General features: G+C 42.2%; 2 protein-coding genes across 5 annotated transcripts in view; one reads left to right on the top strand and one right to left on the bottom strand.

The window, feature by feature from the left end:
- The window catches only part of LOC136445839 (V-type proton ATPase 116 kDa subunit a 1-like), a 268,423-nt gene that overhangs the window by 113,234 nt on the left and 142,622 nt on the right, over nt 1-12,567 (top strand). The window lies entirely within an intron of this gene.
- LOC136446470 (zinc finger protein GLI2-like) overlaps nt 1-12,567 on the bottom strand; it is an 80,395-nt gene that overhangs the window by 31,978 nt on the left and 35,850 nt on the right. For 2 of the 4 annotated variants that reach the window (XM_066444848.1, XM_066444847.1), the window contains exon 3: nt 636-824. In XM_066444848.1, the coding sequence (XP_066300945.1) occupies nt 636-824 (189 nt within the window). The other 2 variants (XM_066444849.1, XM_066444851.1) reach the window with 2 other exon arrangements.

Raw genomic sequence — 12,567 nt, 5'->3', positions numbered from 1 at the left:
AACTTGACCAGGGTTTGATTGAACACTCTTGAAAATGATGACAGATTTTGTCATTTTCAACAAAACCCCTACCACACCCTTGTGGGTGGGTGGACAGGGTAAGAACTGAACAACATGACTGGTCAGCTGCCTGGTCAGAGGAAGGAAGCTGTCCTGACTCAGAGACTTCCTTGAGAGGCTCTGAATGACACAGAACTGACCACAAAACGTCTGAGATGTTAACCATAGTTCCTGTTGCTCTTCCCTGGAGGAATATTGCCATAGCAACAGACTTCATTCCAAGAAATTCAGCAGTAGCTTTCTGTACATTGCAGAAAGGCAGCATAAGTAATTTCACCTATACCCTCTTCATTCCAATTTTCTATGAAATGTCTGTACCGCCACTTTTAACAGATTAAACAGTACATGTATGTGGAACAAGTTTTTTTTTTAAATGTTCAAAGAAAATTTTCCAGTCATCTCAACTCTATGGCATTGTATTAGTGGACCATTGTATGAGTCGACCATGGTGAAAGTTGTCTTTGCACTGTTTGTAAACACAAGAAATAGGAAAAAATGACTAAAATCAGTTTTTTAACTGCAATAGGAGACCTTCTGAACTCTAGTAAGATACCAAACTGTATTTTAAAACTTACTGAAATGCGGGTCGACATATCCGTTCCTGGGGTCCAGTCCGAAGGACGGGTACGGGTAGGTGGACCTGTGTTCCGATATCAGGGGTGGGTGTGGGAATCCAGGCCTGCTGGGCTCCAATCGGGGATGAGCGTACTCGCTGGACGACGCAGCTTCCTTCTTTATCGAAGTCTCCACTGACTTTGCTTCACCTAGAAAGGAGGAGAAGCAATTAGGAACTTTGAGTTGTTGCAGCTGTGTACTTGCACTAGCTGTAGTTTGCTCGTTCGTTCAGACCCTTGTAGTGCCTAGCGGCACATAGGGCAGCAAGTTTCCTTGCTGTTTCAGCAGCAGGGTATATTTTTACAGGGAGGGGTTGCTAGCCCTTCCCTTCTAATGTGATCCAGGCAGCCCCTCGAACATGGAACCACAAACTTACGTCCCTTCCGAAAGACGGGTGCAGCTCCAACCTACATGTAGATGTCCTGACCCAGGATTGAACCAAATTGGAACCAGGAGCTCAACTGTGATGCTGCTACCAGATGAGCTAAAGGGACATCCCCGTACTAGTTGAAGAGTCCAAAATAAACCCAACATTTCTTTGCTCTTTCCATGAACAAATTCCACCTTTCTTGCAGTGAATACAGTTCCATTTGCAACATTAATTACAGTAGCCGGTAGTGAGGATTTACCTTCCAAAATGAGGGGGCGTAAGTGGATTATTTATAACACAAAGAAGAATATGTGGAAGGTGAAAAATTTAGATGGCCACCTCTTTTAACTGTTGTAATGGCATGACTCAGATATAAGTGGTTTATTTGAAGAAAAAAAACAATACATTACGTTTAATTATTGCCGTGGCATGACCCAAACAGTGGTTTATTTGGAAAAAAATATTAGATTACCTCCTCTTTAACTATTGCGATGGAACGACCCAAACATTAAGTGGGAGAAAAGAAGATTTATTTGGAGAAAGATTGCAAAAATACCAGAGGTACATCTGGCTGAGTGATCAAAAGGCTGTCTGGCCCCTCCAGAGACTTGATAGACAGTCAACAACCTCTCAAGCTGAACACCCAACTCTCTCTGTTCCTTGGCAAGGATGACTCATAATGGCTAATCCATTTTGGGAGGATCATTTTAACATCCACCACTTCCTGTATTTTAATTAACTACTTTTAATTACTTTACAACACCACACTGTACTCATTTACTGTAAATTTGGCAGTTTTTGCTGTGTTTGAAAGCTTGCATCTTTGCAGTAACCTCACACAATTTTTTCTGTTCCTTCGCAAGGCTGGTGACTTAGGGCTTCTCCATTATAGGAGGGGTGGGGTCTGGGGAGGATCATTATTATTACATCCCCTTCTTCCTGCGCTTTTAATTACTGTATCACCCCCTCCTAAACTGCAAATTTTATCGTTTTTGCTGTGTTTCTAAGTTTGTGGTTTTTGCAGTATACCTCTCACCCAGTACTCATCACACAGCGAATGTATGTTCTGTCTAGTCCACTGTGATACTACAGTTGTTTCAACTACCAATTCAAACTTTCTAAGTATTAACTCTAGATTTTGACAGCGCTGCAAAATTCAAGTACACCACAAACGTAAAGAATTTTCAGCATCATTAACTCTTGACTTACATAGTTTTCATTTTGAATATTTCTTTTAAACTGCCCTTGAACTTTTTCCATGTAGAAGCCATGAGACAGGTGACAGAATTAGAGAGGGGTCAGGGCCAGATGTCTTGACTGGAGTCTAACTTTATACACTAGCTGTAAGATGATCGTCTCACTGAACTCCATCTTTTCTGGCCCTGAACCTTCCTGTCTGTCAAGTTTACATAGATAGACACTGACACTGTCCTGATACTAGTCCTAGACAGCTAGTATGGTTAAACTCTAAAGTAAAAAGTTTAAGTCCTTCCCCCACCAGATAATGCATAGGGCGGCACCCATCTCCAGCTGGTATGGAAGGAGAAACAAAAGATGCAAGTTTTCACCCAAACAAATCAAATTGGTGTGGCCTAAAACCAACTATCAAATAGTCCTGAAACAAGGTAAAAATTGAAGTCAAACAAACAAGAAAGAAGGAACAAAAGATGCAATTTTTCACCCCAACCTGCTGTTTTTGTGACCGCCCCTTGCTTTAACTAAGTTTACATAAAATCAAAAAGGTCTGAGAATCAACATATCAAATTGGTGTGGCCTATCAAATGTTCCTGAAACAAAGTAGAAACTGTAGTCGGACAAACCAACCACTCTAAAATTCTGACACATTTTCACAACAACAACAAGACAGACCAACATGGCCGACTAAAGTAAAGAACTGTGGACAAGTTTCCAAACACACATCACTACCACGAGTACCAGACTGACAACCGCATGACAAATGGCTTCATGTTTGGTCACGACCACTTGAAAAGGACAACTACAACCTTGAGTCAAACATCTAAAACACTTTGGTCAACACAAGATATTTGCTGCGAGTAAACACTGGGCTTACTTACTACAGAGGTGCTGAAGAAATTGACGCCCAATTCCCAACACCAGTGCTACTTCAACCTCCTATATTTCGAGAAAGCTGCCTTGTATAGTGCTAGGTTTTTCCACCTTTGCGTTCATATTTGTGACCTTTCTAGCAAACCCACCAAAACAAAACGAAATCATGTTTAATGCAACCATATGTTTTGCTGTTATTTTGGCCTTACTGCCCGTGATTAAACCTCGTGAAGTAGCATAATCCACCAATGAGCAGTAGTCGTGAAAAACTCATTATCACTTTAAAGAAGGTGCAAATAACTGTAATAATAGGATTAATTCTCCAAAAGGTGGCGGATCAGGGAATTGTGAGAAATTCCCATGCAACCATTTTCCTACATTTTGCTACCAAGTTCCAAGGGTTCTAAAAATGTGTGCCAACAAAGTGAGAAATTTGGATGGCAACTTTTAAACATTTCATGACTTTTTAACATTACTTAAAATCTTAAAACTGATCCAACAATACTCTGCACTTACAGTTAGATTCCTTCCAATGCAAGACAAATTCTTAAACTTTAAGAAAAGAATAAGACTATACTTACACCTCAAGAAATTCCAGACTATTCCTAAGCTGTGAAGTTTCCAAACTGGTGTTTCTCACATAAAGAAATACCAATAGGACCAAACAAATTTACAGTTAAAATAGCGCCATTCTCATTCAATTTCGTCAATTTCATAAAGAGAGCACCAAGAAAAAAACTCGCACACACTGACGGTAGAACTAAAACTGGATTGGAAAAATGTCAACTGGTTCTTTTTTTGGGTGGGGAGGGGAGCAAGTCAACTGTACTTCCTGCCACAACTGCTTTTTGTGTGCCCAAATTGTTTCCAACTGAATAAACTCAGAATTGAATAATGGATTGGTCTGGAGTGGGGAGGGTTTCAGTACCAAAACATTCCTCTAAAGCCAGTAACAGTACACATATTCCTGTTATTACATATACTACAGTACTTATAACATCCAAAAGTGCAACTATATCTTGCAAAATATACATAGTTCTGTTTATGACTATGAGAAGAATCAAGTACCAACTCTACAAATGAAATTCTTAGACAGAACTACTGAAACTGTAACGATCTCTTCCAGCACAAAACAAATTCCAAGCATGCCATAGAGGGTACAGGAGGGCTCTTGCTTTATCCAAAAGTCTGTAGTATGTTTGAGAAATAATGATTTTGTTGTTGAAACTTTGCCGGCGGAGGTGACCCAAATTCCAGCGAATTCCAGCCAACAGATACCCTGCATACACACTGACAACTTCCCCAAGACAGGATGGCGTTCTCGCAACCAAAACCCATCGCCTGTCCTCTCTAACAACCCACAGCTTGTTTATAAGGATGGCAACAGTCTTGGAGAAGTTTGTGAGTTCTAAACAGCACTTCAAAACACTTGTAAGCCATACGTTGTCTACTACAAGTACTTCAAATCCTTTATCCTAGTATGCTACTTAATTCCATATACAACAGGTCTGCAGTGTTTGTCGAATAGCTTATTCGCCGGCATGGGACAGCCCTGTTTGCTACCTACTCACGATTTATCCCCTCTGGCTTCCTGTGATTTACCTGTAAAGTGGCGGCACGGTTCCCTCCCGCATACTGATTGAGAATTCAGCTACAGGTGTCCGCTTGTGTCCCCCTGGGCAGACCACGCGTTCCCGTACTACACCAGACTACAAAGCCGGCGCATTCCCCATGCTAATAGCACTGGGAGCTGCACATTTACATGGGGCATGCATATTTGATATCCCTGGGGCACCTCCAGTCAATGACTGGCCATCTCATCTTACAGTTATTAGGGAGCAACAAGTCCTGATAACATCCCAAATGATTGGACATAAATTACTGTGAATGAGTCCTTAGGTATGCCAGGCCATAAACATAGGCAGCTGGACTGCTGGAGTAGTTCTCCCACCAGCTAGAACTCTCAAACATACCGGAACATGTTTAATATTCATTGCAAGTGATTTGAAGCCGTATGGATCGGTGGGTTTGGATGGGGGTTTGTTTACGCTCTCCTGAACAGTTTTCAAAACTCCCCGCACTTGAAGTCCCTAAACACCGCCGCTGAAGTTTAAACAAGCTGCCAAACACGAGCCATTTTCGTGTTTGTTGGTGGAGCACTTTCCAGTGTATGTATGAAAGCTCTCGGTCGCATGTAGCAAGCCTGCTTCACCCATTGTTCCACGGAAAGCCTATTCAAGCAAGGCCTACTTGAGAAAATAAATTGGGAGGCTTTTACATGCAAAGCGCGGGAGAACAATGGCGCTGTTCTCTCGCTCGGTAGTGCGCAGCGTCCTGCCTGCTCCTAGGTGATAGGGGTTGGAGTCTAGTAATCCGGGGATGGTGGCTGGTTGTTGACTGAGACTTGTACAATTGTTGGCTCAAGATATTGGAAACGCAGACAAGCAGTCCGGCACACAAAACAACGAGATCAGGGGGCCCAAGTACCTGTTTGGAATAGATTGACCCTCATTATAAAAGGCACTTTGCTGGAAACGGTTGTAGAAAGTGAAATACAACAGGTCTCTTCCCCCTTTGACTTTTTTTTTTAAAACCGAAGTTAAAGTTGCTATCTTGGTCAAAGGACGTCAATAAATCTTTCTATCTAGTAAAACGTGTTCCTTCTTATGGTTTGTATTTCTGTTTTCCTATCGTAAATGTAAAATCTGCATCTTTCTCAGCTTTACCTGGGTGTACCTTAACTCAAAAATCCTTGCTGCTTAACCCTGTAACCAATCTAAATTTGGTGCCACAATTCTACTTCAGCAGGAAGAAGTCAAGTCAAGAACTTCATCACTTCTTTGAAAAGTTAGTCTTCAAACTTGTTTTCAAAACATTGTGGAATGTTTCAACTGCAAAACGTTGGCAATTCTTACCAAACATTGAGAAAGTGATGGGGTGTAAGCAACTGTCCCGATGCCGCCCCCAAAAGGTTCCTTACAAGGTAAGAGTACAACATGCCCGAGGGCGTCCCATTTGCACTTATCTCACTGGCGCTACCAACTCCTTTAAAGTGTCACACAATAAGCAGCTTTTACCCACCGCTAGCCCTCCCTCTCTCTTACACAGTTATGCAAATTTGGCCGCTAACCCCCTCCCAGCAACTACTTTCTTGCCTGGAGACCTCCGACAATGAAGGAATTTTCCCTGAGAAAAAAGTGCCAGGTGAACATGGGGGAAAAGAGGGCGAGGGCGGAGCAATATTGTGCCTGTCGGCCTTTGTTCATTCCCTCCTTTTTCAGGTTTCGGATGGCAGACAACAGCTGATCATTAGGAGGGAAGGACGCAAACAACAAGGACCGAAATCTCGTATTGTGTAGCTGTGAGCTGGAAATTGATGGGACGGGAACAGAGAACCGGAAGCCTCACAACACTGGGCCGCGCAAGACAAGCTAGGGCGTCGTTCACGACTCACACACCAGGGGGAGCTAGTAAATAATTGGCAACACACATCATGAAGTGTGTGCTTGCTACTTTCTACAGAACTAGGCAGAGGCGGCGGCACGAAATTTTGAAGGGGGGGCGAGATAAGCTGGGAGCAAATGTCACCCAGACGAGCGCCGAAGAGCTTTTCTGAGCATAAATTTACCATCAGATCTGTGGTACCATTTGTACATCAACCACAGCTAGCTGTAAATCGTTTGTAAATGTATTCAAAACACAGTTAAGCAATAAAGATCGACATAGTGATTTCAAAACAACTCTGTACAAAAAGGCAGAGATGCCAGATCAAGAGGAAAAGAATTCTAATGAGGCGTCTTCTTCCATCTGTGCTCATTGATTAAGTGGTTGCTAGGCAACAAGCAGACAAGATTGATAGGCAAGTCAGGTGGAAGAGTCAAATTTCTCTTGTTTGTTCTACTTGGGGATTATCCATTGTTGCAATCAACTCTAGAGGGGGGTGAGAGTAAGGCATATTCCATCAAACATTCAACTTCCTTCCTCTATATTTGAATCCACATTTGAGCTACTAGTACTACATGTGTGCTACCATGAAACAGAACAGCTAGCTCTATAGAAGATAGAGTTTCTTTGGAAACAAACAAATTTTGAACACTCCCTCTTGCACACAATATATAACATGCTATAAATCCCCCATCTTTCCCGCATACGCAAATGACAATATTATGATACTAACTTTAGAAAACATTGACAACGACAGCCAAGAGAATTACGACACGAAGTGAAAACAACGACGCACAGTTACCGCAAAACAACATTAACTCCTTACCGTCCATGCGTGAGCCGGACATCCGCAGCGGTATTTTTAGGAAACAGAACGTCAAGATTATATTTGGCTGTGTGGTGTATGCACTCTACAGGTCATCCAACAATTTGTCAGCCACACTGCCCCCCTCCCCAAGTCCCTCTTGTTGGGTCACATTTTTCCCTTGAAACATTATCTGTGACCCACTTTTGAAAACCCCTCTCTTACCCCAATGCCTTGGGGGGCATGCATGTACAATCTTACACAGTACCCCCAGAAGGAAGATATGTGAGCCCACAAGATAGGGGTTAGCAGTTCTGGATGTTTAGAATATCACTTTGCAACTTGGTAAAAGAAATAACAGACTCTAAACAGTTATCACTGCAATAAAAGTTGTATAAGTGACATGAAGACCACCTGACCAATGAGTGGTTTTTCTATCATTTCCCATTGACACAAGTGTCAAGCTAGAGGTGTATAATATAGTGACCACCTCTCTAAAAAGACCATATTTTATTGGTTCCCAGAGTGGTCTTCTTGGGCAAGTTTCACTGTGCCAGCTGTCTGAATTAAGGTTTTTTGACTTGGTAATACTGCACTTCAAAGATGGTTATCTTTTGAGGATTAGACCCACTTTACACTGAGTCTACTTCAGATAATCCGAACTGGTTCCGAACTGGATCGGTTGTCTTTAGACCTACGGGCGGAAGGGCATTGCGCCACCCGCGGTGCGAGATATTACAGTCGCTCCTCTCATATTTCTTATGTTTGCTACAAGCGTTTTCTGGCATATGAAATAGTACGGGCCCAACAAAAAAAGGACGATGAGACGCATGTACAGGGATAGACAAGACCAGGCTTGAACCCGCCGGCGTTCGTCCTCGCCTCGCTGGCTGTACTGCAAGTCGGGCATGTTGATCGGGTCATAGGAGAACACCAAAGAAGAAGCAGCCACGGGTGGCAGGCCATTGCACTTGAAACATTCGAAAACTTTCAATGACAATTGCACAAACGTTTCAGAATGAGGAAAATATGCTTCTATTGCTAGCACAGGCTTATTAGCATATCATTATCATGAGCCCGAAAGCGGTCCCGGAGCCAGTTTCCTCTTTACACACAGATCGGAACCGCATCGACCCCCCGCTGATGTGGACTAGACCAGGGTTGGGATGTGGTCTGGTGCGGTTCCTGGAGAAACCGGATTCTCCTCTTTACACTGGGAACGGGAGGCGAACTAGTCCAGTTAAAGTGGACTAGTTCGGGTAAAGTAGACTCAGTGTAAAGCCACTCTTACTGTTTTGGGTAATACGATGCTACTTGCTAGTTAGTCTCTAATTAGTAAAGGTGGAAAAACCTGAACGAAATGAGTAACAGCCAGATAAATATCCTCTTTTCAAGTAAACCACTGTGGTTAGGAAATCCAAGCTACTTTCGCCAATTATCAGAATTTACTGCAAATTTTGATATGTTCGTGGTCGTTTTATTTCTACAGACATCTCGAATATGCAGTTCTGTAATACTGCAATACAGAATTGTTTGAACATCAAACATTATAAAAGACATCTTTCCCTCCTACCTCAAAATTAAAATGCATTTACCGCACATCCTCATTTTGGTACTGTAAATGCAGAAATGTTCACTGTGGTTTTATGTTCACGGTTTTCGTGGTGAACTCTTCAGTGCAAACTTAAAACCGCCGCAAAACTTTTTGCCCGCCTATGGCTGTAGCGTTACTATGGTTTCAAATGCGAACTTAAGACCACCACGAACATGCCATTTTCTCCCTACCGCGAAATTAAAACCCTGCAAACATTTCTGCATTTACAGTACTGGGAACATCTCTAAGTCTTTAAGCAACTTGATTTACTAGCGTGCCTACATACATCTACTCAAGTGATTAACAGTAAGGGAGAAGTAGAGTAAGGTATGGCTTGTATCATTGACAGTTGGTGCCCCCTGCATTTCTTTAAACTCCCTCCGGCAACCCCAAATATTCCATATGTCTAGTCCCTGTGTCTCAACCAAGCTGGTAGAAGTCTAAGGCCGCGGCAAGTAAATCTTATGGATGACATCAAGATTCCAAATCTAATGCCAGAGTGCATGAAAAAAGACATGGGCAAGAAAACAAGGTGCCAAATCTTTGAAAATAGAGATTATAAACATCATACCGGGTAATGAGAATCAAAATATGGTATGACAGCCAACAAGTTTTTTTATTCTTGTATTCAAGAACTTGAAGAAGTGCAGAAAGTGACACTAGCAAAGTAGCCTTATTCTCCATGCAGAGGTTTCGGTCGAGCGGGCTAGAAGTGGCCGCTATTCTTAACGTAAAAGGAGGGAAACGTTAAAAATCGCAACCACTCCTAGCCCGCTCGACCGAAACCTCTGCTTGGAGAATATACGTTAGCTTAGTATCCCTACAACTACACTGAAGGCTACTACATCTATATTTTCTCATTTTCTGTATGTTCTTGTCATGTTGACCATCAGAAAAGGGAACGAAATTTCTTTTTCTTTTTTTTTCGAAATCAGACAAAAATCAATTTGTGTCTGATGTCATACACAAAACGAATTTGCTGCGGCCTAAGCCAGTAGAGGAGGCATGGGCAGGAAGGCGCTCAGTCAGAGTTTTAATTAACCCTCAAAACAATCCTTTCCATCCTGCAAAGTACAAAACGCTGACACAAAACAGAGCTAGATAATTCTGTCTGGCTATGTACCCTGCTATAACAATTCCGGTCAGGCCCCCTGCTTAAAAACGATTTACTCTGACACTGTTGCAGATCTGCGCATGCTAACATAACAGGAAGGGACTGAACCAAGACGCCAAAAGCTGTATTCTTGGGCAAACAATGATGCGAAAGTAACAATATGAAAACATCTTCTGATATACAGAATTCAAAAAATGTCCTATGTAACCAAAATTCTATATTCTAATATATGATCTCTACATTTCTCCAACCATACCTTTCTAGTGATGGGGGACGCTATAAACTTTCTGCAACACTTAATCCACTGCCCCCAAAGTGACTAAATCTCATTGATTATGTAGATAAAGTCACTAGTATACATCATATCAGTTATGATGTTCTCAAAGTATGAAAGGTCTATCTTAGGAAAGAAGGCTGTTGTGAAATTTTCTCATTGACTATGCAAATGAACCCCTGATTTGCATGATTTATGTGGGATGTTTAACTTCGCTGCTGAAAAATAGTCTCTTAGTGACTTGTCACATGGCCTCCCAGCTACAAGGTCAACTGCAAAGTTCACTTCCAGATGTCAAGGAACATCAGGGCAGAACAATGTTCACCATGTCGTCCTGAGATAAGGACCTGGGTACAGCATGGAACCGGGCCAGCCTTCAGGCCAGCCTTCCTGTAAGATGGGTGTTTTGGCGTCTTCGGACATCCTTTTATTTTTGAGCGGTAGACACCACCAACAGTGTCTGGCAGGTTCTTTTATACTTTTGTCAAATCGTCAACATTGCCTTAACTCTCTCCCTGCTGCCTAACTCTGTAACCAATAAGGATTTGGGTACCAAACGGCTACTTCATAGTGCTAAAGGTTAAACTGTCTAAAAAGACATTGGCCTTTTTCTTTTGCATTGAACATCATCACCAGTGTTTAACATTAACAGTGTCTAGCAGCTTCCAAAGCATTTTCGTCAAAACGTCAACATTGAAACGTCAAAATATCACAATGTATACAGTCTGTATTTTCCTAGTGTTGAGTTGAAATTGGCCTCTCAAAATAGAAATTAGCGCTTCAGAGAGTTAGAAATTCTAAATCTTCCTAATTTTCTTTCGCCTTCGATGCTCGCTACTTTGGTTCCCCCTCCAAGATGAATGCCCTCTTCAGCTGTGTCTGGCAGGAACACTGCTCTAGGCTTCCAAAAATTAATAGCTAGAGAATACTCGCACGAAGGAGCGGTTGTACAATTCAGACAAGCAGATGTTAGTGCTGTACTTTCCTAAGCCGACTTAATTGCCAACAAATGCCAAACGTGCCAATGTTTACAACGGCTTTAATTGGGGATTTTCGTTAAGGACCACGCAAAGCACGGCATGGATGGATCCAAGGTCGGGTTAGTGGTTAATTCTGCGGCATCAAACGATCTAGAAAGTCTAGAGATTTTCCTTTAATCAACACTCAAGGGCACTACCCTGTCTCAAGCTGTTTCTATTGTTTACCCCACATCGCTTGAAGAAGCTAGCCAAAACCGTTTCTTTGACTCCAGTAAGTTGTATTTGTACAAAAGTGCTTGATAATTCCTTGTTTGTTTTTACTTTGGCTTTAGTTAGTGTTTAGCGGACTGTGGAAAAAGATTGGCCGGGAGGGCTCGTTCTTGAACCCACAGTTGCAACGGAAATCCAACTGTGATACTTCCTTCAACACATGTACTTATGTAAACTACTACACTCATCCCAGAATGGCAGAATACACCTTCATAAACATTATTCACTAATAAAGAGACTTTGTCTCACACAAAGAAACATTTTTAACACCTGTGTCCTTGTCTTTTCTCATTCCTACATACCACGCACAATAGGAAGATTCGCGTCGACCTAAGAAGGTTTTGTGCTCAAGATTTGGCACTAAGGAACCGTGTCAAAGGCCTTGGAACCCTGGACAATCTTCTACCTAGAAGATCATTACTGAAGAATGCAGGGCTGGCTCGGGAACTACAGAGGTCACGGACAAAACCCAGAAGGTCGCTCCTTCCAGTTAGCACCCTCCCTCCCCTGATACCAGACAATGGGTCCTGCATACGCCTCCGCGCCATATTTGGCAGTGGCGCTGCCCTCTGGCCAATCAAATATTAGCTGATAACTATTGCACACAGGCCTGGTACCTCACTTGAGGTTTTTTGGGGTAATCTTGTGCCAGGGGTGACTTCAGAATTTTTTTAAGAAAGGAAAATGGTGGACATGTTTAAACTACAGGTGGGGGTTTCTGAAGCCTTAACCAAAGATCAGATAAGAACCAAAAATAAGACTCTTTTTTTTAAACTAATGTTGCGGCAGTTGCACACCCCCGCCCCCTTGTTTCAACTCTTCAAAACAGATTTTATAATACATAATAGCTTCATAATGAACTCTAGTCTTGACTATCGATCAATCGATCGTTCAACAACTGTAACAACATAACTTTAAACATAACAGTACTGACAAACAATTTCTTAAAAGTGCTGACAGTAAGAGTTTTTTAG

The sequence above is a fragment of the Branchiostoma lanceolatum genome, chromosome 12, assembly GCF_035083965.1.
Source record: "Branchiostoma lanceolatum isolate klBraLanc5 chromosome 12, klBraLanc5.hap2, whole genome shotgun sequence".
Lineage (NCBI taxonomy): Eukaryota > Metazoa > Chordata > Leptocardii > Amphioxiformes > Branchiostomatidae > Branchiostoma > Branchiostoma lanceolatum.
This window is presented reverse-complemented; position numbering and strand designations above follow the sequence as displayed.